The sequence below is a fragment of the Cynocephalus volans genome, chromosome 3 (assembly GCF_027409185.1).
Source record: "Cynocephalus volans isolate mCynVol1 chromosome 3, mCynVol1.pri, whole genome shotgun sequence".
In the NCBI taxonomy this organism is placed as follows: domain Eukaryota; kingdom Metazoa; phylum Chordata; class Mammalia; order Dermoptera; family Cynocephalidae; genus Cynocephalus; species Cynocephalus volans.
In genome coordinates, this window is record NC_084462.1 from 52,404,321 (window position 1) to 52,430,486 (window position 26,166).

General features: G+C 35.9%; 1 protein-coding gene across 7 annotated transcripts in view; it reads left to right on the top strand.

Moving 5' to 3' along the window:
- AKAP13 (A-kinase anchoring protein 13) overlaps window positions 1–26,166 on the top strand; it is a 337,825-nt gene that overhangs the window by 262,376 nt on the left and 49,283 nt on the right. For 4 of the 7 annotated variants that reach the window (XM_063091725.1, XM_063091728.1, XM_063091729.1 and 1 more), the window contains 6 exons: window positions 1,736–1,928; window positions 4,858–4,966; window positions 10,791–10,919; window positions 14,681–14,723; window positions 16,556–16,688; window positions 23,945–24,119. In XM_063091725.1, the coding sequence (XP_062947795.1) occupies window positions 1,736–1,928; window positions 4,858–4,966; window positions 10,791–10,919; window positions 14,681–14,723; window positions 16,556–16,688; window positions 23,945–24,119 (782 nt within the window). The remainder of the gene's footprint in view (window positions 1–1,735; window positions 1,929–4,857; window positions 4,967–10,790; window positions 10,920–14,680; window positions 14,724–16,555; window positions 16,689–23,944; window positions 24,120–26,166) is intronic. The other 3 variants (XM_063091731.1, XM_063091732.1, XM_063091733.1) reach the window with 1 other exon arrangement.

The window sequence follows — 26,166 nt, forward strand, 5'->3', positions numbered from 1 at the left end:
AAATAAGGCATCTGGGCTTTTTGCTTGGAGCTGGCTTCTGTGTGGCTAGAATGCATATGGATACCCTGCTTTGTCTGTGAGTGTTCTGTTGCCTCTGCTGTGGGCATCACTAACTCAGTTGAAGGGGTGCTGGCTGCCTAGGAGTTGGATGATGTACCAGGGTGTGCATCATGTTTGTCTCGAGTGGCTGTAGATTTGGTGTTTTCTTCACAGACTTGTCTCCGTGGTATGGTAGACTGCACCACACTTTGTTTTGGTCTACTGTAATTCCTAGGGATTCCTAGCTCCGGAGGAAAACAATGAGAGAAGTAAGGCAGTATATAAGATGCACTGATTTTTGTTATGCTTCCGAATCCACCAGTCTCTTTAAATTCCAAATTCAGAGACTCCTCATCATTTCATATTCTTCTCTCAGCTAAGCAGCCAGACTTAATTACTGAAACATTTTCAGGATTAAGTTTTGCGGTAAGCATAGATCTGGTTTTCTCAGGCTTTTCAAATAATTCATAATACAAAACTAAATTTGTTCTTCACTCAGCCTCTCTTTTTTCTCCTTAATATTGAAAATGAGTTTTACAGAGACATTTACTGGTAGTTGGGCATGATTTCTATTGTTGTACTGAAGTAGGAAAACAAATCCATTGTTTAATTTGCCCATTGGAGAAAACATACACATGGTTTCAGTTCATAAGTAATTTGTGAAACAAAAAAAGGCAAATATAAACAGCTGTGGACTGCTATGTATGAACTTAATTGTATCAATTAACTGTACAGTTTTCCCTGAGCTCAAGTAACTAAATAGCTTCAGTGTACCTTCACCTACAGTTCCAGCTGGTTATTAACTGAGGACATGGTCAGCTACAACTATATTTTGAGATCTTGCTTATTTTTCTTAAAGTTTCCACTACAGTTATAACTGATGTGAATTATTCTATTAGCAGTCTAAAGGGGGATAGATTAATAACCCCTCTCTCTAGCCTCCTGCTTACAGAAAATGCCTTCCACTCTGTGAACCACAGAATCTTTATCCCATGAATCCCATTTAAAACACCAAATCCTTTTTGCTTTTTTTCCCCTTTACCAATACCAAGACAAAAAAAAATTAAAACTCTTAGACTTATTAGCTTTTCAGCTTTTGTTTTTTAAAGTATTATGTGTGCAACTAACAATTCTCAGGAAGCCTGTTAGCAGTTGTCTGGACAGGTGTGCACAGATGTTAACGCTAATGAGTAAAACTTGGGTTTTCTGGAATGGAAGCATATCTATAAAGTTCCACTTAATGGAGACAAGGGTAAGTCACCTGGTTTGTCTTCTGAAAGTTTTTAAGCTCATGTTTTCTCTGTGACATTTAATTTTTTGGCATTAGCAGAGTTAGATTCTGGCAAAGATTAATTGCATCAGATCAAGGAAAAACACATATATAAAAGATCAATAAGATACATATGGTCTGTCCCTACGGTATATTGAAGAAAATCTGAGAAAATGATTTTTAGCTGATAAAACATTTGGATACGTTGAATGAGATAAGAAAATCTAGGTGTATTATTCTTTCTCAGCATTCCAAGACCTGTGGGGGAAAGGTAGGTGGTACTTATTTGTGCTGTGTCCTCATAGACAGTTTTTCTAGCTGACATGGAAAATATATGAGCAAGGGAGATACAACTAAAGGGATATTTTATCCTCCCTTTCTGAGACTAAGAAGTAGAATGAATTAACTTTTGTGATCTGTGTTCAGTTTCAGTCTAGAAGGCTTGACAGAAGGAGCTGGTATTGGAAACAGGCCAACCTCATCTCTAGAAGTAAACTCTGCAAACACCAAAGAGCTCAGACATCCTTTCGGTGGTGAGGAACAAGGTGACTCTTTGATGTCACTTTCAGAAGAGGATCTGGAGTCAGACCAGAGGGAATGTAGGATGTTTGGTCAGCAGGTAAGGCTGAAATATTGCTAATTTGGAAAAAAATTATTTTATTTCCGAAAGTATGACCACATACCAGGAACATAGAAGGCAAGTCTTCTGTAAGTATAAAGCTAGTACCTGTGATTACTTACCCATTGTGTAATAGGCACAATGTAGCATTAAAGCTAGTTATTACCACTTCATTTAAGAATACCATTAATCCTTATAGATTTAAATATTTTATCAAAGCAAACTTTTTAGGATTAGGAGAGTATCCAGGATATTAAATTGAGTTTCTTCTTATTTGAGGCCTTCGTTTACCACCTCAATAGTAAGAGGAGTCTTGAAGTGTGTTACATATCATTATTAAATTTCCCAATTCTCTAAAACATATCCCAAGTTTTTCCTTCCTAGAAAAAAAATACTTTGTCTTACCACACTGTCCAAAAAATGACTGTTGATTCTCTCTGCTTTGTATCCCTGCCAGAATTCTTGAGAAAACATCTACAGTCCCTGCCTTCTTTTTAAATTTTCACTGCTACTGCTCTCTTGATACTCCTGTCTTGAAGGTCATGGAGTTCCTTGTCTGCCAAATCAAGTGACTTTTTCTTAGGTCTCATGTTTTCCGACGCCTCATTCTCCCTTACCGCTTTTTAACAATCCCTTGGGAAGTTTTAGAGTTGCTAATTTGAATTATATGCTTTTATAGCATCCTACCTTACCCTCAGTCCTCTTTCTTCCACTTGGGCTAGGAGACTTTAGATTAATTTATGAAAGAATTCTGGGATACATCTTAATTCCTCCAAGTAAAACATCTCTAATTTAACAAAAAAGTAAAACATCTGTTTTTGAATAGGTGACTGGATAAAAACCTGATGAAACATTTCTGATTAAACAAACAAAAATGTTGATGCCTGTTCTTTGATTTGGTGACTGGGGTTCGTGTAGAAATTTAATTCTTTATTGTATCCTACCACATAGCAATGACACAACCAAATATATATTTGGCACTGAAAGATTACCTTAGTAATGCATGTATCCCTGTGCTCAGTAATGAATGTATCACTTGTGCTCATGTGAGGCCTGATGAATAAAGAGAATTCAGGCTAATAAAAATCAAATTGAAGACCTGAAAGAATTTTGCCACTTTTTTTTTTTTTCCATTTCTCTTTGGCCTGATACTATAGAAAAAATAAGAATATAGAAAATATGCTTATTGAAGCAAATGATTTATTCAGCCTAATGGTAACAGAAAAAGGAGTCAAAATATAGGAATAGTTCTTTGGTGGTTACTAAGTGCAGCCTTGATAAGGCTAAATAAACCAGAGGAAAATCTGAAAAATAAATTGCATTTCAAGCATATAGAATCCTTTGGAAATCATTTGCAAGACCAGGTAAAATACCAAAATTGTGGGTTTGGGGATGGAATCATAAACTTAGAGCCAATATATCCCTTTGGATTTAGCTCAAGCCCTCCTGTGTGAGCACTTCAAGCCCTTTAAAGGATTTGCCCAAGGTCACAGAACTGGCTATTAGCTGATTAGAGTAAAGCTCTGAGTTCCTGGCTGTTAGTCTAGCTACATCTTTTCATGTCTTTGAGGTAGCTCAGTTTTAATTTTAATGTTATTTATGTGATACCTTTTCTGACACTGATATTTCTAGGATTTTGACAGGATGACCTTGTCTTTTAATAAATGATGTTCATTTCTATTGATGTCTTTCTAAAATGGACTTTATGATTTAGTCTTTCTAGATAAAGTTGTTGACATTTTGCTGCCCTGTATAGTGCTTGTCCTTCCCATTACTCTCTGCTCACCCACAGTTTTTCACCTTAGAGTGGGTATTTGAGCTGCTTGTGTCTCTCTGATCTGGACAAGTCTCCTGCAGCCAACTCCCTGTTGAAAGTCTCTGCCTTTCACTGAGGTCATTTTTCAGACCTCACAGTTGTATTTGAAACATAGCAACTGTTTGCCTCAGATTCCATGGTTACACATGGAACTAGCTCTAAATAATTAGATGTGTTTGGCCCAGCTGAGTTGAGTTCATGCTAGTAACAGATTTTCAGTGCTTTCCTTTCAGCGTGTGAGCCATAAGGAGGCAGATTTCATCCTGCTGTGAAGGGGAGGGATTAATGATGATTAAAATTGGTTAACAGTTAGAATGGGCTTTCTCAAAACAAAAGGGGAGTGTGCAAATTTCACCAGTGTACAAATTTCAGTCACCCTCATGTTCATGTAAAATCAGCCTACTCTTAGAAAAGTAAATGAGAGAGATTAGGCTTTTTTCTAGATGCACTGCTGTTTTGCTTGTGATCTTTTAACTGTGTCTCAGTTTACAACTCTTTAAAATCAGAGTAATATAAGGGATAAGTAGATTTCAAAGAACAAGTACTATATGAAGTTTGATCTTTTGGTGGGGGGGCAGCTGGCTGGTATGGGGATTTGAACCTTGGTGCTTGGTGTTATCAGCACCACTACTTTAACCAAGTGAGCTAACTGGCCAGCCCTTGTAGTTTGATATTTCCAGTGAAATTATTTTTATCTGATTATGCGTCCAACAGATATTTTTTGAGCACTTACTAAGTTTGAAACACTGTTAGATGCTGTGAGAGATACAAAACCACTGTAAAGGATATGTATTCTACTTAGCCCCATTTTACAGATGAGAAAACTAAGTCCCAGAAAGGCTAAGTAACTTTTCTGAAGTTGAACAGCTGTTAAGTGGCAGGAGCAGATTTGAAACCAAGTCTGTCTGACTACAGAGCCTGTGATCTTAACCCCTTCTACACTGCCTTGTTCCCCAGGTTGTGTCTGAATGTAAAGTTTGTGATTATCTACAAATATGAGAACATGATAAAAATAAAAAATAAAGGGAAAAAAATAAAAAGAAAAAAGATTTTTAAAAATGCAAATATAAGTTTATATACTTAGAGCCTGTTCTTCACTTTCTTATTTCACAGACATGTCACAGATCTAAGCAGCAGAGATTTAATTACTGTACATCAGCCATTTCTTCTCCCTTGACTAAGTCCATCTCATTAATGACAATCAGCCATCCTGCATTGGACAGTGAGTATACTTTTTAAAAAATTAACTGTGTTACATCTTAAACATTTTTCCTATCTTTTTCTCACTTTAAGGCCCTGTAACATTACCTCCCAAAATTTGCCTGCTTTTCTCTCTGAATGAATGGCTCAGCACTTAAATAGAAAAAGTAGCATAGAATTCAGCTTTGGGATCTTCCTTCTTGTGCTTCCTAAAAATCTCCTTAATAGATTAAATTCATTATATTCTTGGGTGAAAACCTGACACACATTTTTTTGAAACTTTCTATTTTGAAATAATTTCAGACTTGAAAAATAGTTGCAAATAACCTTCATTGGGCAAAACAAAAAAAAAAAGTTGCAAAAATAGTATAAAGAATTCCCATGTGTTCTTCACCTGGAGTTCCCCAAATGTTATTATAGTACTTGTTTCGTCAGCCTCTCTCCTTCTCTTTTTCATTATCCTTAAAGTTCTTTTCTGAAACACTTGAGAAAGTAAGTTATAGACATAATTTTTTTAACCTCCAAATACTTTAGTGTATATTTCCTGAAAACAAAGATATTTTCTTATAGTACCACAGTACAGTTATCCAAATCAGGAAGTTAATACTAATAAATTTCTGTTATCTAATATCTAGACCTTATTCAAATTTCAGATTTTCTTACCTATTTCTGGACCCAAGATCTAATCCAGGATCATGCACTGAATTAAGTTGTCATGTCTCTTCAGTCTCCTTTAATTTGGAAGTGTTCCTTAGTTGATCTTTGTTTTTCATGAGCTTGACAGTAGGGAAACCTAGCAAAGTAACTGGCCTGAGCTCTTCAAAAATGTCAAGCTGTTGAAGGACAAAGAAAAACTGAGATAAGTTTTTAATTAGTTAAACAAGTGCAAAGAAGATTACATCTAAAAGTGATTAATGGAACTTTATGCAGATTTAGATCAATTGGCTATGAAAGTTATGTAGAGATGTTGTGACATTCATACGCACAATGCATTTGCAAATAAAAGATGGTCAAAAACATATTTGAATTGGATACATGTTGTTTGCCACAGAAAAGCAAATTGTTCTTTGAGATAACCTATTTTTATTGGTATTATTTTTTGAATATTGATTTTTTTATGAGTAATTGCCATGTGAGATCTTGCTGTAAAGATTAAATTCTCATCAAAGAGGGAGTGACAAATTATGTTCTTTACTGAAAGACTGTGTATTTGGTTTTGCTGCTGTTTCTTCATTGCCCCCTGTACAACTCAATTGAAAAGAGTTGGAGACAGAAGTAACTGCCCTGTATTGTTGGGTTGTTCTGTCTCACTGCATGACTTACTGGAAGCCTAATCTTTTTAATTTCCACAGCGGATTTAAGACATGATGGATGATTCTGTTAACTTTGTCCTCGTTTTCATATGGCTAACATTTCAAATACAAATCTGGCCCGTTTGACAAAAGGTGCCTAATGATAACTTATTCTCAAAGATATAGCTATAACCTTATAGAACTGTGACAGAAATAGCTTTTGCTGTCTTTGTTTGTTTTGGTTTTATTTTGATTTGGCTTTGGGTTAGAGGTTTTTTTTTATAGAATGGAAATTATAACTAAGTAGTTTATAGTGGATTTGATGAGCCAGGGTGCTAGAGCTCAATAGCCAAAGAAGGACAGGAAAGCACTCTGAGTGAGACATTTCAGCTTCCGTGACTAGCATGCATTTGTGCCATAGTGGTACTCTTCTATAGCAACAGATATCCAGTACAAATAGAATGTGTCCCATGGAGAGATCTTTTTCCTATATTATGTGACACACTCTCTTTCTTTGTAGATGAAACACTTCATTATTTTTCTTCCCTCCAAAAACATGATGGTGTTTAACTGTGTTTTCAGTTGCTACCCAAACACTATAAATAATGGGGCTAACTCAAAGAAAAAACTGTCCTGGAGCTTCTGGCACACAGAGTTTTTCTTCCTGTGCTGGGAAATTTTCTGCTTAGCTCACTAAGGGGACCTGAAATCAGTAGTAGACTGCTGTCAAGAGTAGAGCTTTGAGCAAGAGTTTAATCCTTTTATCCAAATATAATACCCTCATTCTGATTTGTAATGCACATTTTGTGCAGGTTTGAATGATAACTAGCCCCACATACTTCCCAAAGTTAACATATACTGCAATTGGAGGACTACTCGGCTTTAATGTCACTATTTCTCTTTAGTTCCTCCCCATATGCAATTAAGTTAATCTCCCAACTGTGTTTCTTATTCTGCTCTAGAAACATGGTAAGTCCTTTTGGAAATGTTAAACTTCTGACTGTTGAAGAAAAGGCTATAAAACTTGTTTTAAAGTCTGTGTGGTATGCCTTAAGCATCAGGATAACTGAATATTTTGTAATTTGCCACAGACTCAAATCTCCAATTCCAAATCGCTTAAATACACTGCATAATTCATCTTTGGTCATGGTCTTCTTGGCTGAAAGTGTCATAATTAAAATCTACAAAAAGTGGTTTTAAAGCCTGAAGTGTTTGGTACCCTTCAAATATTTTAACTAATATTTTATTTTAAGCACTACTTAATGTCTGTGTGACTTTGGAGTTTGTTACTGAAACTCTTTGCCTCAATGACTTCAACTGTTAAATGGGAATAGTAAGTGATACGGGTTATATGTGAATTTATTTTAAGTCCTTAGTGTATTTCCTATCGTATAATAAACATTTGTATCGTTAAGGAGTGTTGTAAGTTCACAGTGACCAAAACAGTGCTAGGATCCCTTTTTTTCTCTGACTATAGTTTAAGCAATGTTAAAGAAACTAGAACATTATTCCTCACTTTCTTGCAAGGGGCTGTGTCTCATGAGCATGCTTGTTTAGGAACAAAATGCTTTCTAAAATCATCTTTATCACACTGCTTTCTAGCTTTTACCTGTGCTCTGCCTTCTTCCTTCTAAATAAATGACTAGCTGTGTCTACTACAGTCTTTCATAGCTGCTAACATTTGAACATTTCTGAAGATATATGTCCTCTGAGCTGTTGTCTGGAATGCCTTGTGGGGTCATTCATTAGACTGAAAAAACAGACTTATAAGCTGGGATCTGTTTCAAAAATTCATTGCTATAGAGGAAAATACTGAGTAGATAGGTGACTAGAATATTTCTGTATCATTTTCTGGTATGGAAAGTAGACGAAGCAGCTTACTTAGGGACCACAAAGGGTGGGAAAGCTGTGGCATCTTCTGTCTTGGTTTTGCTGTCTTGGTGGGGGAACATGATGAATGCATCTTGCCAGCTCATTTTTTAGGGAATCACACAGCACAGGCACTGGCTCTGCTGTGAGCATAGTCCCTGGGTGGACCGCCCTGAGAGAAGCTGTTCCAGGAAATGTGTTCACAATATTTCTCCTTCTTGCATCAGAGAAGATTGCGTGGGGCCTTTGTCTTCCAGCGTGTTGGGAAACTTAAGATGGTTTCTGGATAGAACTTAAGAATAAATTTCATTTTTGCATATACGGAATAATCCAGTTATTACAGATGATCTTTTTCCAAGGTTGTATTTTTAAACATTTCATTGCTCCTGCCCAAAAGATCCTTTAGACTTTAGTAAAGAAACTGCTTGATTGTGTCCCTGGATGAACTCTTAAGCACATTAGTGGTGATTATGTTAAAAGAGGAATTGTACCCATAAAATGTCTAAAAACTTCGTATGCTTCTTAAAAAGATTTCATTTTTTTCTTCATTTTGCATTGTTTGTTATCACAAAGAAGGGTGTTCACAAATGGCCCTTGCCCTTGGGGTCATTCTTATACCTTCACTCATTGTATGTAAGTTTGCCAAGTTTCTTATGTATGTTTTGATGGGAGCACTAGCTTGTAATTGCATAGCTTGCATTCGACTATGAAAGTTAAGTCTGTCTTGAGAGCCAAACTGTCGCATTTATATATAATGGGTACCAGATCTAAAAAGATAAATGATCCATGTAATCAAAGATCAGGATGGGCCTCTGGAAAGTTAGGCATCAGTGCTCATGAGGATGTTTTATCTCTATTTTCTGTGCTTATTCTCTCACTTTCTGTGGACAGTGGGATGGGAATTTATTGAAATATGTATTAGCATAGTTCTGTATGGAGAAGACAGCATTGACAAACATGTCAGAAAGAACAAAAATTCAGTAAGACAGAATTTCTTGATCTTTTCAGAATTTTACTGGGGATTCTAAAAGCATTATTCTGAGTTTTTTAAAAATGATAAACACATTACTGTATAAATTTGGTTAAATTGTAATGCTGGAAAACATTCATATTCATTAAGTGCATTATAAAATCGAATCTCTTTGTTACCAGAACATCTCCTTTCCTTTTATGTTGGAGATTTCCATATAATGTCAAGGATACTCTAGATATTTGTGTAAATAAGGTTTTTCCTTATGATCTATAACTTTGTAACACAGGAAGGGGATATTCTTATATTCTGGTAATAAGGCAATGCATTTGCATTTTCTAAATTTGCTTCACATTTGGAAATACATTAGAATACACATTAGAAATGGCATCTTACTTTTATAAAAGACTGTCACTGCCTGAAAAGCCAGTGTACATGTATTTGTGCCAACATTTTTGTGATCTCTGTTACTTGCAGTGGTTGCAGACAGTAAACTAAACATTCTGACATTATTTAGCATTTATAAGGGTTAGGGAATGGCTTTCATATCGGGTAGGTATGGGACTTTTCCTCTCATTTTATTTGGGACATTTGGGTTCCAGAAAACTTGATAAAGGGAAATTCATTTATTAATTAGTTTGTTTATCCAGTAAATATTTGAGTACCTACTCTTTGCTATGCACCGAGCTAGATTGTGGTGCAGTAGGGGTGAATTTACCAGTATGGTTCCTTTCCTCACCACATTTACAGCCTGCATGCAAGAGGACAAGTGAATCAAATAGAAAATGGTCAATGCAGTAACTGAAAGAAACATTCAGTAGCAAAGTGTCAGATTTAAGGGGTCAGAGAAGACTTACTGAGAAGAAGTAATATTAAAATTTAGACTAGAAGGAAACTAGGAATTATTAGCTGGATGAGTTAGTATGTGGAAAGCAAGACTGGGTTCCTTGCCTGAGGACAGTAGAGTCATTTAAGCTGATTTAATTAATTAATTAAAACACTTCAGGCTAACCACATCAAAAAATGTATTGGAGAGGAGAGGCTGGTGGAGATCAGTAGAAGGCTTTTACAAGGTTCAAATAACAGTAGATGGTGTCATGAACCAGGACCTAGAGCAGTGGCAGTAGGGGAGTAGTTGAGGTTGGAAGAGATCTAGAAGACAAAATCAACAGTCCTGAGTGAGATGTGATTCAAGGAGGGCACCCAGGTTTCTATTTTGAATAATTAGTTAGGAGTACAGAAGGAAGAGCAGGTCTGTAGGAAAAGATAAACTAACTTCTATACTCCTGGAGTTTCAACTGCCACAGGTGGACAGTGAGATGAATGAAGCTAGAGCTCAAAGGAGAGATCTGGCTTGAGTCACCAGTACATTGTATGTCTGTTAAGAGGTGGGAATGAACAGGAGATTTGGGGTGAGGGAGAAGACAGCCAAATACAGAATCCTGAGGAACACCACTACTAGATGTTTTCATTATAATTTTCTCCTTGTTTTCATAATTTAACAAGAACATATTTGTTAGGTGAATTTTTTAAAAACTGAATTAGAATTCTTCATATTCAGAAATGAAAATGAAAATAAATTACATTGTTTGCTTAGCCTTTGCTGGGACCACATAGGGCAGTGACATTATTATTTTCCACATGAGTTTGTGCCTTTATTTTGTCCTGACATAATCTGTGCATGCTCTAATGTTTTCTGTTAACCCACTTCTCAGCTCAGCAGCAGATGCAGCCAGCAAGGCGGATCTCCTTCTCCATCAACATCTCTCCGCTCCTCCTTAAGTCTAAAACTCTCTTTTCTCTTGGCTCTTCTTATTCCAGTGATGAGGAGGAGGAGATGCATAGTAAGTAAGCAACTTTGGTGTCCCCAGGCTGTTTTCCAGGGTCTGACAAGCTGTGAAAATGCTGTAGGCTTGGTACTAAGAAATTGTTGGGGACTTTTGTTCCCTTGCATGCCATCTTTTATAAATCGTATGTTTTATAAATCATCTTTTATAAATTATATTTGGCTTTGCAAATTGATTTGGATAAAACATTTTTTGTCCTCAGTGCACTACCAACACTGATCTGATGGCCTCCTGATTCCAGGGCACAAGGTGTATCTTTCCAGAACACAGATACCCTCAAAGGCTTAAGAGTTGTGTTCCCATCCCACTTTGTACCATTTGTAACACTGAGTACTAATTTCACAAAACTTTCTGTTTGACAGTGTAAATTTTACTTTTCTTGTTTTGTTTTTCTTTCTCATGGGACAGATATCTAGATGTCCGTCTGTGGTATTTTAAAGATAATGTTAAACTTTTTTTTCTTCTCCTTTTTAGACCATTTCTTTAAAAATATCTTTCCTTTGAGATTGGACCCTATACGTTAGGGGGTGGGAGTTACATATTTATTTCTCTCCTACTTTCTCTCCTTTGGAACTTTTATTTTATCTTATTTTTAGGCCTTTCAATAGCTGTAGGTTTCAGATGAATACCTTCTTACTTGATAATACCTAGTTTAAAAATTTTACAAGGTTTCAGTTTGAGTAAACTTAGAAAGGAAATGAATTTCCTCTTCATGAAAATCACTGTCTTCGATTGTGCAAGATTTCTAGAATTTCTAGATTGCTATTTTTAATGGAAAAACCATTTCTAATATGAGGTTAAATAATGAATTCTTTTATGTTGTATAACTAATATCATGAGTCTCAAGCGTTTACAATATCCATCTGATTGACTACCCTCGTTCCTTCCCAGTTGTTGACCCTTAGTTTAAGTCTTGCTCAGGCTGGCATTTTTGCATTGTTTTTAAAGGGAAGTGCCTTAGGCACAGTAACACAGTTTAGTTAATTTGGTTTTAAGGGAAGTCCTTATTAGCGTTAGGGAAGACGTTTGACAAATAGATGCACAAGATATTCAGATTATACCAGTTGTAATAGGAGAAAAATTGTGAAAACCCACTTCAACTTTTAGTGTTCAGAAATTCACAAAGCTGTTTCATCATAAAGTATTTGTAATATGCTGGGAAATAGGCAAGTCAGCATGGAAAAATAAACCAAAGTTTCAGTAGTATTTCTTCTACCCCTAACATAGGTTTAATCCCGTAACAACACTGGTCACTCAGTTATTCCAACATGATGGAATCCTAGAAGTATAGAAGCTTGAAGAAACTTTTGAATCAAATATCCAACATTTCTCAAAATGTATTCCTTAAACTCAAAAATATTAGAAAAAATTATGTGTGTAGAATGTGTGGGGGAGGGGGCGGGGAGAATGCAGAAGAAAAAGAAGGGATTGGTTTATGGCCAAATAAATTTAGGAAACTCTGGCTTAAGCAGGGTTAGAATGCTAATGTGTGTACATTGTGAATTTCCAAGGCAGTGTTCAGTATACTGTGTTTCCCAAATTTATTAACTAGGAGACCACAATATGTGCAGGACTATATGTAACATTTTGAGACTAGTGTTCAATGGAGTACACTTTGAAAAATATCCACCATGTTCATTCGGTAGTTCCAACCTGAAGTCTCTGGATGCAGTATAATAGTATAATAGGTCTGGAGGTTATTTCATGCCTTAAAAAAAAAAAAAAAAAAAAAACTACTTGAAATATGTTATTTACCTGTAATAATACTTTATGGGTTAACTTTAATGGCAAGTTTTTTTTCTTTTTTCTATAATTCTGTCATGGATGCATATTAGTTGTTTCATATTCTTAAATGCTCTGAGAACTTGACGGCACTTTAAGACTTTCAGAGACATTGGTGGATTAGTCACTGTTTTCAGTACCACATCTAAGAGGTTGTAATAATTGAACTAAAATTTTTCAGTAGTGAGAAAGTTGGAAGTCCTTACAGAAGCCATAGATTCTTCCAGTACTCATCACGTGCTTGTTCAGTTTTAATTTATTCCACCGAAATCTACTGGGAGCTTTTTCCTGGCCAGGCTATGTGTTGGTTGCTGTTTTTCTGCATTATGAATTTTATTTTTATTTTGTTTATATTGCTAGGGTGGTAACTTGCTAGGTAATTGCTTAAGTGTATAACAGAATCCTGGTGGCCTGAAAGAATTTAATGCTGCCTATATCATTGAAGCCTCCTTGATGGAAAAAATTTTAAAGCCATTGATTTAAACCACCCTCTTGATTTTTTTTTTTTTTTTTAAGTAAACTAGGAGATCATGAAGTTAAAATGCTGATAGTTTCACATCTAGGTCATGCAGAAGTGAGGGATAGATCCCAGGTATCCTTATTCTTCCTCTGCTGATCTTTCCCTCTCACCTGGCTCCTGTTACCATGCGTCATAAGTGAGAAAGAAGAACCCCAAATAGGGAAAAGGAAAAGGTATAGAAGATAATCTTCTGAAGACTTAGAATTTGTTTTGAAGTTTCTTATGCATTATTCCTACCTGTTGGCTATTAAAATTACTTAGTATTAAGTATAATTTTGCATTTCTATTCAGAATCCAGCACAGTTTGGGAATTTAAGAGTTTCAAATGCTGGTAATCTTGTTGTGGAACATCTTTATGTCTCCATCAGATTAAAGTTTTATTCACAGTAATGTCATAGATCCTTGAAAGCAACCTCAAGGAGAAAGGGTGTGTTTTATACACATTATAACAATAGTTATACTGAGCAACCTTTTGTCTACCTGGAATATACATGGAAAGCATTTCTATACCTGATCTCCTAAAAATCAAAAACCATTTATCATTGTGTAATTGAGGCCTTGCTCTCATCTAAGTCCTCAGGAGCTCCAACTTTATTAACATGTGATAGATCAACATAATGATAGTGTTTTTTCTATTTTTTCCTACTTACTGTCATGCTGTCTACTTAGTAAAAGGCGAAAGATTTATGCGATCTGAAGAGAAACCAGAGTATCATGCTGTCTACTTAGTCTTAGACTTGTAATGACCTGCTTCAGTTTATGATCCAATAGTTATGGAACGAGGAAGAATGCATCTGTCCCATTTATTTTATCACTATCACTGTGGTTAAGGGACCTTACCATCTGTTTTATCTCCCTGATTTCACAGATGAGGAAGTGAAATCCAGAGGTCTTATTCCAAATTAGTAACAGGGCCATGACTTTATAAGCCAACTCTGATGCTCTTTCCTATTCACTAATCTATTTCCAGGAATTCTTAGGAAAATATCAGAAATACGTTAGATAATTTTTTTAGTATAGAAATATGTGAAAGCAGGATTAATAGTGACAGAATATCACATTTAATTTTCTATTTTATATTCTTTCTATGACATCATCCCAGAAAGATGGCTTGTGGATGCTGAACATTGATAAGAACAGTATTTAAACATGCTTCACGTGTGTTTAAGCATTTAAAAAAATGTTAATTTGGGGCTTTTTCAGTTACTTGAATCCTGGATTAAACTTATTTTTTCCATGGGAAATTCACTCCATATCGCTATCCATTTCCAGTTCTAATTTGAGGGTTTCAACTTTAATTTTTCCTTCTTCCAAACCTTTAGAAGGGAAAGGTACCATGCACTGTCAAATGTTCTTCCTGCTTTAGCTGTGTCATTGTACAATTTTTAATAATTTACCTGTCATGAGGATTAAATTCTTTTGTTCTAACTTTTCCTCTGCCTTTTTTGTTTTCTAGGTTCTCGGCCTTTCCATAGCACCAGTGCTAATCTGACTGAAAGGTACTATATACATTTGTTTTGTTCCTCCTTTTCCCAAAATGAAATGAAGGGAGTCCAAAATATCTTATGACATTTATTTAAGTAAACCACGTGAATTGAGCTCATTGGGTTCTTACTTCCTTGAGTGATAAATTTGGAATGATTAGAAGTGGTTTTGTAATGAAGGCTGTATCTTTTAAAGTTAATATCTTCAATAGTTTCTACTTTTATTTATTTATTTATTTATTTTTACTTTTTTTTTGAAGATGACCGGTAAGGGGATCTTAAGCCTTGACTTGGTGTTGTCAGCACCATGCTCACCCAGTGAGCAAACCGGCCATCCCTATATGGGATCCGAACCCGTGACCTTGGTGTTATTAGCACCACACTCTCCCGAGTGAGCCACAGGCTGGCCCCCCTACTTTTATTTTTTACACTGTCCTCCTGATAAGGATTATTGTTTGTATTCATTCACATGAGGGTACACTATATTTGACTTTAGGAACTCATGCATGCTTTGCTTATGGGTATTTTTAATTTCTAAGTCTAATAACATTTTGTTTCATAATTAGTATATATACATATGTTCATGTAGTTACCTTCTTAGCCATTTAAACTTTAAAGCTATTTTCTTCTGTGTACATGTGTATGGATTTGTCCAAGTAAATGAATTTTTACTTGAAAGCAGGCAAAGTATTTTTGTTCTTGATTCGTTGTTTATTTTTTTATATTTCTCTTTTCATGCTTATGAAATTAAATAACATAATTCAAGCATGATTGGTGTTCTGATTGTTGCCCTGCCTTTTTTTTAAGTTGCCCTCCTTTTCACAAAGGCAGCATCCGTTTTGACTTAGTGGTACAGAACCCTCTCAATGAGTGCTTCTCTTTGTGCTGCTTTCATATCTTATCCATTCTTTCTTCTTTCTAGAGCAGTGGTACTCATACCATTTCCCCATTATCTTATGAACAGACTGCTTTGTTTCGCAAACAACACATATATATAAATAGACTTCACCTGTTGAGGAGGACCCCATATGGTTCTGCTTTTGTCTGCCCTCCCCCAAGAGGCCCTGGAGGTGAACATAACTATTCTGTGGGAAATTTCTAAAATAACTTTTCTAGAACACCTAAGTAAAGTAGAATTAATGAATGTCATTTCTATATAATGGATTATTTATTCTAGTGACCAGCATTCTTTAAGAAAAATCAACCATTGTAAATTTCATAAGGTCAAAATGTGTTCATCTTGTGGATGGACTTAGATTTTATGTAGGCTTCCTGAGCAAGTAGACCAGTTAATCTGGATCTTTGTTAAACTGCTGAAATGTATCTTTCTACCTTAATTCCGCCTGCTATTCAGTATATTCCCTCCTAAAATTGTACGTGACTGCATGGCCCAGTTCACAGTCTTGATTGTACAGTGTGCCAAAAGGCTAGAAAAGATTTGTCATCTCTCCTATTTAGGAACTTGGATATGTAGTCAGTTCTAAGATTCCTTGGTTTGCAACCCTTGTTAACAAGTACCCAATCATTCCATTATATATCTGATTTCCTTTCAAGCATGTGTTTGTTGCAAAGAAGTTTATAGATTGAGTTTCTATTTTAGATTAAGAAATTGAAGGTAAGTGAATAATTGATGGGCTCTTTTTAACATCAGATTACTGAAAATCCATAATTACAACATTAATGATGACATAAGATGTAAGGTTTTGGCAACAGAATATTGGTGGTGTGGCATACACCTCTTGGATGTTATTGCATAAAACTATTCAACAGTCTCTGTCCACCTTTTATCCTGCTTTTCCATTTAACCTCTGTCCTTTAAAAAGTCAATCTTCTTGTTTTTTATTTAGTATAACAGAGGAGAACTGTAATTGTCCGCCACAAAGCCCTTCCAAGAAAGATTTTGAAGGGAAGAGTGGAACAAAAGTCAGTCGTACATTCAGCTACATTAAGAATAAAATGTCCAGCAGTAAGAAGAGCAAAGTAAGTATTGTCATGAACATTCCTTGTGTGACCACCTCAACTGGTCATGAGTAGGCTCCTGTCACAGCCTGCATACAGCCCAAAACTAATTAAATGATGGGGAAATAAATGGAAATAAGTTCAGTTTAATATATTTAAACATTTTTTATCTATTTATTTTTTACATGCTCATTATAGGAATCTTCAAAAGTAAAGTAAAATAAAAATCACCTGTAATAACTCCACATAGAGATAAGTACTCTTAACATTTTGGTTTGTATATTTCTTATCTTTTTTTTCCCCCAATATATTTTAAGAAGAAAGAAGTTTACTTTCTTACGCTGGTTCTGTTTCAAATTAGTGGGAAAAAAACTTTCTGCCTCTCACTTCCCCTACATTCCATTCACCTATTCTCTGAAATAGCCTAATATTTGAAGAAAAATAACACTAAGAAAAATAGTGACAAGAGGTATTACCACTTACTCAGTTTTAACTCTATGCTAAGTAAAATTTCATGTTATCTCACTTAATCCTTAACCCCATAAGGGAGGTATTTTCTCCCTTTTCTTGGAGTGAGGTAACTTATCTAAAGGTGTGCCCCTAGTGTGGAAAAGAGGTTCAGACCCAGACCCCTTTAGCTTCAGATCCTGTGCTCTCAACTGCAGTGCTTAGATCAGTAAATCAGGTTTAAAATGCAGTGGAAGGATTTTATGCCAAGATCGGGGAATTGAAACTTTTTATGTTTGGGTTTAGAGAGAAGAAAGATTATCCCACTGAAAATTACAAGAACTTTTAAGACTAATTTAATATGAATTCTTAGACCTATTTCTAATTAGAAACATTTGGAGTATATCCTCTTTAGTGCTTAGGAGATTAAATAAAAATATTCAAACTAACATTTTTTATTTGGTAATTTTTCACATGCTTATTATAGGATTCTTCAGAATATAAAAGTAAGAAAATAAAAATAACCTGTAATAACCCCACACAGAGATAACTACTCTTAGTGTTTTTGTTTCTATGTTTCTAATCTTTTTCTTTAATGTACTTTAAAAGGAAGGAATGAAGATAACTTTCTGACACTGATTCTCAGTGCTAAACCAAATCAGTGGGGAAAAAACTTTCTGCCTCCCACTCCCCCTCACTCTAATCACCTACCCACGTACCCTTCAACAAAATTAATTAACTAATTAATTAATTAAAAAATTGAAATCAGTTAAGGAACTCTTGTAAGGAATCACTGTACAAGAGTACTTCAACAAGTTCATGGAAAGATGCATATTACCTTTTAATTCTATTTTTCTACAAACTTTCTGAAGTACCCTCGTATATACATATACATACACACATACAAACGTACTTAGAAGTAAGGGAAACAAACACTGAACTCAAGGATATTGTTAAGAATATTATCATAAAAGTGGAACTGTTTCTCCTCCACAAAACAAAGTGCACCAAGACTCTCAGGCCCTCAAGTGTGCGCATCCTAGCTTTATTTTACAAAGCACAGAGTAGAATGCTTCAAGTCACATAACTTCTTGTGGTCTGACTTCCAGCAAGTAGTAATCATCATTTCATGCTTACTCTTAAACAAAATCTGTTATTAAACAGTACATAGTTTTTTCTTTTTCTTTTTTTTTTTTACTTTTTTAATCTCAAAGGACTGGAGTTAGTTAGGAGGGGAGTGAGGAGAATAGAAGGTGATTTTGTTAGAATGAAATCTGTCATCACTGGCAGAAACTGTTGAAGTATCAGTTGACATCTGGCCTCTGATCATCTCCTTTGTCAAAATGACAACACTTTTAACACTCTTTTGCAGTTGAGATTGGTTCCTCTTTCAGACTTGTCTTGAAGATTTGATCTTTTGGGGCTGTGCTCTGTCTAGCAATGGAACAAAAAATTGCAAATCCATAACCCTATCTAGTTTATTTTCCATTTTCTGGTGTTTAGAGTGTCCCAGTGGCCAAGTATGTTAAGAAGTCACTTTTCACAGTTGTTATTAGCTAACTTTTAAATGAGATTGTTAGGGAATCTCCTATAGAACAGCTTGGCTTTTGTCAATGTAGCAAAAGATAATAAGAAATAGAGGAAACAGTGAAGCAATACGTTTTGTGTGAAGTTACATTAAATACCCTGTGTTAATATGCAGTGCTACATGTATGGTACTGCTGAAGATAAACTTTAGATTACTTTGTAATTTTTGACCAAGGGGATGATGAGAGGCATGAGTTCATCTGAGGGCTGCCATCTACAGTGGAGCTTTACCATACAGAAGTGTTTTATTTTTCCAAACAATAATGCAAAAAATAATGCAAAAATAAATTTAATAAATATTAAATTTTCTTAGCACTATGATGCTAACTCTACTTTTTCTTAACTAGTGAATAATATTACTTCTCCATAATGTTAAAAATTTGAAAGTGCTGTGATAGATATTAACACCAATTTTTCTACAAAAATGATAAATTTTCACTTCTTTTAAACAATTTTAAAAATAGATGCTGTGAGAGACCATCTGATATACTTGTTTTATTAGTCTACTGTACAATGTAGCCATGCCTACTTCTTTTAAAGGGAAAATTTAAGCATTTACTGACTATTATATCAAAATGCCACCTATAATTCTTAGCAAAGTGTCTAAGAGTGGTTTGGAAATTTCTGCTTTCCTTATGCGTGATAGATGTATTTATATGAAAATACCTTATAAGTTACTAACCTAGATATATCATATTCAGTGCATTCAGTGTTGATCTTAAACATTTCTTAAACAATGTTCAGAGGAGCCAAAAGTAAGCCACTAGGCAGCAAATTGTTCACACATTGGGTAACATATTTTGCCTGTAGCACACTGGTTTTATATACCTAAATTTAAGAAATTGAGTTGCTGATTCTTCACGTGTCCTTTTGAGAATTATCAATATCTGGCATAAGGTATTAGACACTGTACTGAATGTTTTTGTGAAGGAGGTGCTAAACAGGAAGCGTAACAGGAAGACTGGAAGTTTCTGCTTTTGTCTTAGTAACTTTGACAGATAGAACTGTTTCCTGCTAAGTAAGTTTGCTTGTTAAAGAGTATTTAAACACTCATATGCATAATATTCAACTTAGTAAAGAGAGTGGAGTGACCCTTTTAAAACCATTCTCTCACACTGGTTTTCTTTTTTCTACTAAGTTTTCCTCTTTGCAACAACTAGAAGATGGTTAGAAATGTTTTAGATAAATTATTAATCTAATTTGAAGTAGGTATTTTGGTGCACAACGGTTAAATTCCTGCACACCTGCTAATACACTACAGCTCCAACTCTTAGTTCTTGTGCTCTCTGTAAAAAAAAAAAAAAAAAAAAAAAAAAAAAAAAAAAGCTATACCCATCAGCCTTTCAAAGGTGCCTGCTACAGTAGGGTAGTGCTTGCAGAGGCATAAGTCAATGTTAAATATAATTTTCTGTCTCATTCCTTCTTTGATTAAAGATCTACAACATGACAGTTGTTTAATCACATCATGTTTTCACAGTTGTCTAGAGTGTCTCTGATTTTTTAAAAATTGTGGTTACTTGTCTAAAAGTAGGTCTAGAAAAATAAAAAATCATTTTCTTTCATAGTATCCTAGTGTAGTTGTTACCTTCATCTTTCCCTTCTAAATACTGTTAGCTTCTGTTTCTCCAGCACAGTTACAGCATTTTGGCAGTTTAACATGAAAAAGTCAAACTTCAGAAAACAACTAGTCACCCCTTTACCACAGACAACTTCACTAAAAAGTTTTCTTATGAAACTCATTGCTTTTTATAAAATGAGGAGTCTGTTTTAAATAGATGAATTCCTTAACGAAATTTCTAGTATTAAAAACTTGACTTTCATCCTTGCCGGATTTCCCATATTGCAAATTGAGCACTATCCACACACATTGTATTTTGGGAAATTAGTTTTGTTTCCTTTCCTATGTCCTTTGTAACTAGGGTGGTTGACTTTACCTGCAGCATTCAAATAGTTAAGATTGTCTGAAGGAAACAAGCAGCCTCAGCCCTCCCTCCTTCCCTTTCTCAACCAGTCTCTGGCTTCCTCTTACTGTTTGGCTAATGGCAGCTCAAAGCAGCTGAGCTTTGCCTTGGCGGCATGAGCCCCTCCTTCCGTGAGAGCACATTTCCTGGCATGGGGGTCGAATCATGTCGGTAAAATGGGGTCGGTTTCATGAAGTACCCCTCATAACAGTGGGATTCATGGGATCAAAACATGGGGAGGTAAGAGCCTGACTTCTTTAAAGCACTAATTTCTAATAAGTACAGAAGGAGACAGTAGAGTTTATCATTTTGTTTTGTTTTTATCGTTGGAAGAACTAGTTTGGATTATTGCAAAGGATGAGAAAAATATTATTTATTCACATTCAAACAGCTTTGCCAGACTTGTGAGAATAAGCTCGTTGCCAGATTTTGCTGAACTATTGGAGCATGCATTAGCTTTCTTGAGCAAAAAATCAGATGCTTTTCAGTTTGACATTTTATGCATGGAGAAGCCTTTAGCAAAATTTAGTTAAAGAAATTATTTGAAAAAACTCAAATTTTGTTATTGATTTTTATTAGAGTTTTATGTATTTAGCAGTAGCTAATGTTCACTCAGAACAATTTCCTGTTTTGTAAAGTGAAGTCGTTTGTTTTTTCTCCCTTCCTCTCTTGTTTTTTATAGTTTGAAAGTGTAGCAGTTCACCTCTTAGACTTCCGTTACATGTATTCTACTAACACAGGACTTCACATGAATCATAGTTTTAGCAAATATTTGCCATTTCAATATAGTAGATGGCTTCTGAACAGAAAATCATAAGACCTGGGTTCTAATTTTGACTGTGCTGATCATTTGCTGAGTGCCCTTTGGCAAGTCAGTGGACCTCTCCAGCCCTTGGCAGTATAGTCTAGTAAATGAGAGCTGAGCTTTAGAGTCAGCCAGATCTGAATTTTAATTCCATCCTGGGCAAATATTGGTATGTGGCCTCAAATACATTATTAAACATCTCTAATTCTCAATCTCTTCAAATGTAAAATGGAGATAGTAACTAGTTCTTAATTCATTAGGCTGTTGTGAAAATACATGTAAGTTGTTTATTACAGTGCTTGGCACATATTAACTTCAGGATTTTAGCTGTTATTTATTATCTTTATCCTCTTAATTGTAAAATGGGAAACATAATGCCCACCCAGCCCACTTCAGAATTTTTTAATCAGATGAAGTAATGTAGGAAGAAGGCATTGATTCAAAATATAAGGCATTCTGTAGTTGTTGTGATCACTAATTTTGTGGTACTAGGAATTTTTTTAGATTATAACAATAGGTGTATGGCAATAAGTGAAATTCCTATTTCTGTGAATTGTGGTCCTTTGTAGTCCATTGGGTTCGAAAGGAAATTATTTCATTCATATTGGTTAACCAGCTGAGTGTTCTGCTGAACAATGCTTCTAAAGGACTTTTTATGGAGAGCTTGGTTATATACCCCAGTGGTCCTAGCCAACAAAGGTTAGTGTCCACCTGAAATGTCCCTGACTACTTGAGATATTTTATTAAGGTTCTAGCACTCATCAGTATTTCTTCAAGATTTCAAGGTTTAAATTTCTTTCCATTCCTCTTCACAACTGTATAAGCTTTTATAACAACTCCTCTAGATTGAGGCTTGAAGTCATATGAAAGTCCTCTGTTTCAGTCAGTCTTTAAAGCATTTCTGACATTCCTGTATTGATCTTGAGGTGACACAGCCAAGGTAGTCTGGTGCTCAGAGCTCCTGACTCCAGTCCCATCCCCACCCCCCCCAACCCAATCTTATCTTTCCTTTACCAGTGTCCACTGAGCTTTGTACCTGGCCCAGTTGTAGTCTGCTTAGTCAGCAGAAAGCTCCTCATGCAGTGGCTGGATGCATAGTAAACATAAGAAATATCCGTTTCCTGTTCCCTCTCTGACAGGTGAGACAAGACCACAGGAAAAGAAGGGAGCTTCGCAAGAGAGATCAGAGAGCAAGTCGTAGGAAGCCTTGTCTCTCTAAACTAGAGACACTCTGCCTACTTTTCCTATCTTCCTGTGCTCCTGGGTCCCAGCTGACTAGGCTGGGACTTACTTTCTCTGGGATCCCATTTTCGTAAAGGAAGTGACTCCTTTTGGTAACTAGCTTGAGAAGACAAACAAGGTGGTTTTGGGAAAATTATTAATGAGGCTTCTTCCTCTCCTCTGTCTCATACCTCCTTTCCACCTTGCTCTGCCCATTGTCGTTTTGCTACTCCCCAATTTCTTTTATCCTCCCGCCTCAAATCAAAATTTCCTTTCCCTCACTGCAAGCAACATATTTCTACATTGGGTTAGGAGAGTAATAAGCTAATGAAGTTCATTGTCAGTGAGTTATGAACATTTATTTTAGTAACTGTTGCTGCTATTTTGTGCTCACTAAGTGTCAGGTACTGTGCAAAAAGCTTCACGTGTATTGTCTCACCAAATACTTTTTGAAAAGCCATATGGGATGGGTTCCTTTGTTATCATTCCCATTTACAAATGAGGAAACAGAGGCTCAGAGAAATAACTTGCCCAAGGTCACACCATTAGTAAGTAGCAGTAATAGAATCAAGATTTGAAACCAGGTCTGACTCCGTTGTTCATATTCTTAGCCAGTGTGTGGTTTTCCACCTTCTCTCATCAGCCTCCTCCCAGTTTGAAAATTAGGCCAAAGTTAACGTCCATAACCTTGAAATTCTAATTAATAAAAACTGAAAATATATATGTAGGGTATATTTAATATTTCTGACTAGAGTAAGAGAGGAAACATCATAGACACCCCCTTGTTTAGGGATGTGCGACTGGGGTGAGAAAGATAGGAGCTTCAGAGTAACTTTTTGAGCACAAATTATCTTTCCTGTCCCTCAAGCTGATCCCAGATTTGCTACCCTCCTTTCTTCTCCCTTCCTAAAGCTGGCCCTAGACTCATTACTTTCTTCCTATGTGGGCTGTGCTGTGGCTAACTGAGGAGACTCCTCCTGCCCCTGTACCAGAAGCTTTTTTCCAGAGTTAGTCCTTGGGCATTGTGTCTATCACTGAATAAGCCACTGCCAGAACTGTTCAACTCATGCAGCTTTCGTATGATTTTTCCTATGTAACTTGTATGTATGCAACTTAAAAAAATTTTGCTCAGAACATTGTTTCTCACTTTTGTCCAAAACCCTCACCCACCACTGTTGACCACATGACAAATGGGTGCCTAGGTAAGGCGAAGGCCTTCCAGTGTTCAACTGACTGTTGATTCTTTTCTTTGTCAGGAAAAGGAAAAAGAGAAAGATAAAATTAAGGAGAAGGAGAAAGATTCTAAAGAGAAGGAGAAAGACAAGAAGACTCTCAATGGGCACACTTTCACTTCCATTCCTGTTGTGGGTCCCATCAGCTGTAGCCAGTGCATGAAGCCTTTCACCAGCAAAGATGCCTACACTTGTGCAAGTAAGAGACACTCCTATTCCTCTTGTAACGTGGAACTGTGGGCTCGGAAGGCTCCTTTCTAGTTTCATGTCCCTCCCACTCCTTATCTGTTCCTCATTTATGTGGAGAAGTAGCCCTTTTTATATCCTTTTTAACATCATTGGAGAAATAAATTCGGGGTGTATAACATATAGCCTATATATTTTTCAAACAGTCCCAATTTCAAATACAGTCATCCCTTGGTATCCATGGGGGAATTGATTCCAGGACCTCTGTAGATACTAAAGTCTGTGGATGCTTAAGTACCTTATATAAAATAATGTGTTTGTATACAACCTACACACATCCTCCTATATATGTTATTTTATTTATTTACTTTTTGGTGGCTGGCCAGTATGAGGATCTGAACCCTTGACCTTAGTGTTATAACCTCCTGTATGCTTTAAATTATCTCTAGATGTACTTACAATACCATATACAATATAAATGCTATGTAAATAGATGTTGTATTGTACTTGTTCTTTACTTGTATTATTTTTTATTGTTGCATTGCTATTGGTTTTTTTTCCCCACAAATATTTTTTGATTTGAATCAAAAAATTGATTTAATTGGTTTGAATCCACTGATGCAGAACCCAAGGATATGGAAGGCCAACTCTGTTCTGTCCTGTAGTCCCTAAACCACTCCCTATTCCAAAGTCTGTGTGAGCGTTACAACTATTTGTAGCCTCAAACCCTGAAGCTACCCAGCAGTGCCTTGTTAGATCACATGCGCTCATTTTTTATTCTAGTACTTTGGTATGTGCTTCAGCCATTTACCACCAGTCAGTAGTGGTGACTGCTGAGGGAGAGGACCTGCATGTGCAGGGATGTTCCATATTGATCTGTTGTTGACCTGCTTAAAACCACCTAAAGCCAAGTCTGTTAACTGAGCATGGGCCTGTTTTTGACAAAAGAAACTCTCAGACAGGAATCAGTTAACTTTTTCTGTACAGGACCAGATAACAAATATCTTAGGCTTTATGGGCCATACGATCTCTCACAACTACTGAACTGCAGTTGCTGTGCAAAAGCAGCCTTAGATAATGCATAAACCAATGAGCATGGCTGGGTTCCAAGAAAACTTCATTTATGGACACTGAAATTTGAATTTCATAAAATCTTTGTGTGTCATGTAATATTCATCTTTATAACTTTTTCAAAACCATTTAAAATGCAAAAATAGGCCATAGATTTGGCCTGTAGGCCTAGTTTGTAAACTCTTACTATAAGGCAGTACATCTCAAAGTGTTGTTGTGGCACACATACAAAGTAGTGATAATTGTAGAACACAGCAAGGTAAATCAAGGAGGCTGCTTGTGGTTAGAGGTCACCATTCTGGAGATCCAACCACCCCAGGCTCAGCCCGGTCACCTAGAAGGCTGAGGTGATTAGCATCATGTTATACCTGTAGCCAATTCAGACAAAATAGTGACTAATTCAGACTCCAACGAGCAAGTCTCAGATGACTGTGATGTCACGACATCTTGATTTCAGTCATTTGTTTTGAGTATCCCAAGTAATTTGTTACTAAAAAATATTTAACTTATTGAAATTTTTTAAAGGTTATTTAGGCAGATTCAAAGTCACTGCTATAATAATTTCCACTCACTTCCTTTCTTGAAGAGGAGGAATGGAGTTAAAGCTAGCACATAACCCGCAGCATGTCTTATCTATGCTACAGCTTCTGTGACTTCTTTAAATGACTGCCTTTGTCACTCATATTCTTGTAAAGTGATCTTTATGGATATGTTATATCCCCCAAATAGTCTGCAACCCTATTTGTCTTACTGTCCTATTTTTAGAACGAACAAAAAACCGTGGGAGCTCTAATCTCAATCTTTATGCATCCCCACGGACAGAGATCACACACATTAATGTCATCCTTCATATGTGATATACTAGAAAATTAAGAACTACTATCACATACTAATAAGTTTCATGTGGCCTCTATGAAGCAAGAGACTATCACTGTTCACTATCTCCACCAATGTTTTTATTTTGGACCCAGGTTTAATAGTACCCTTTC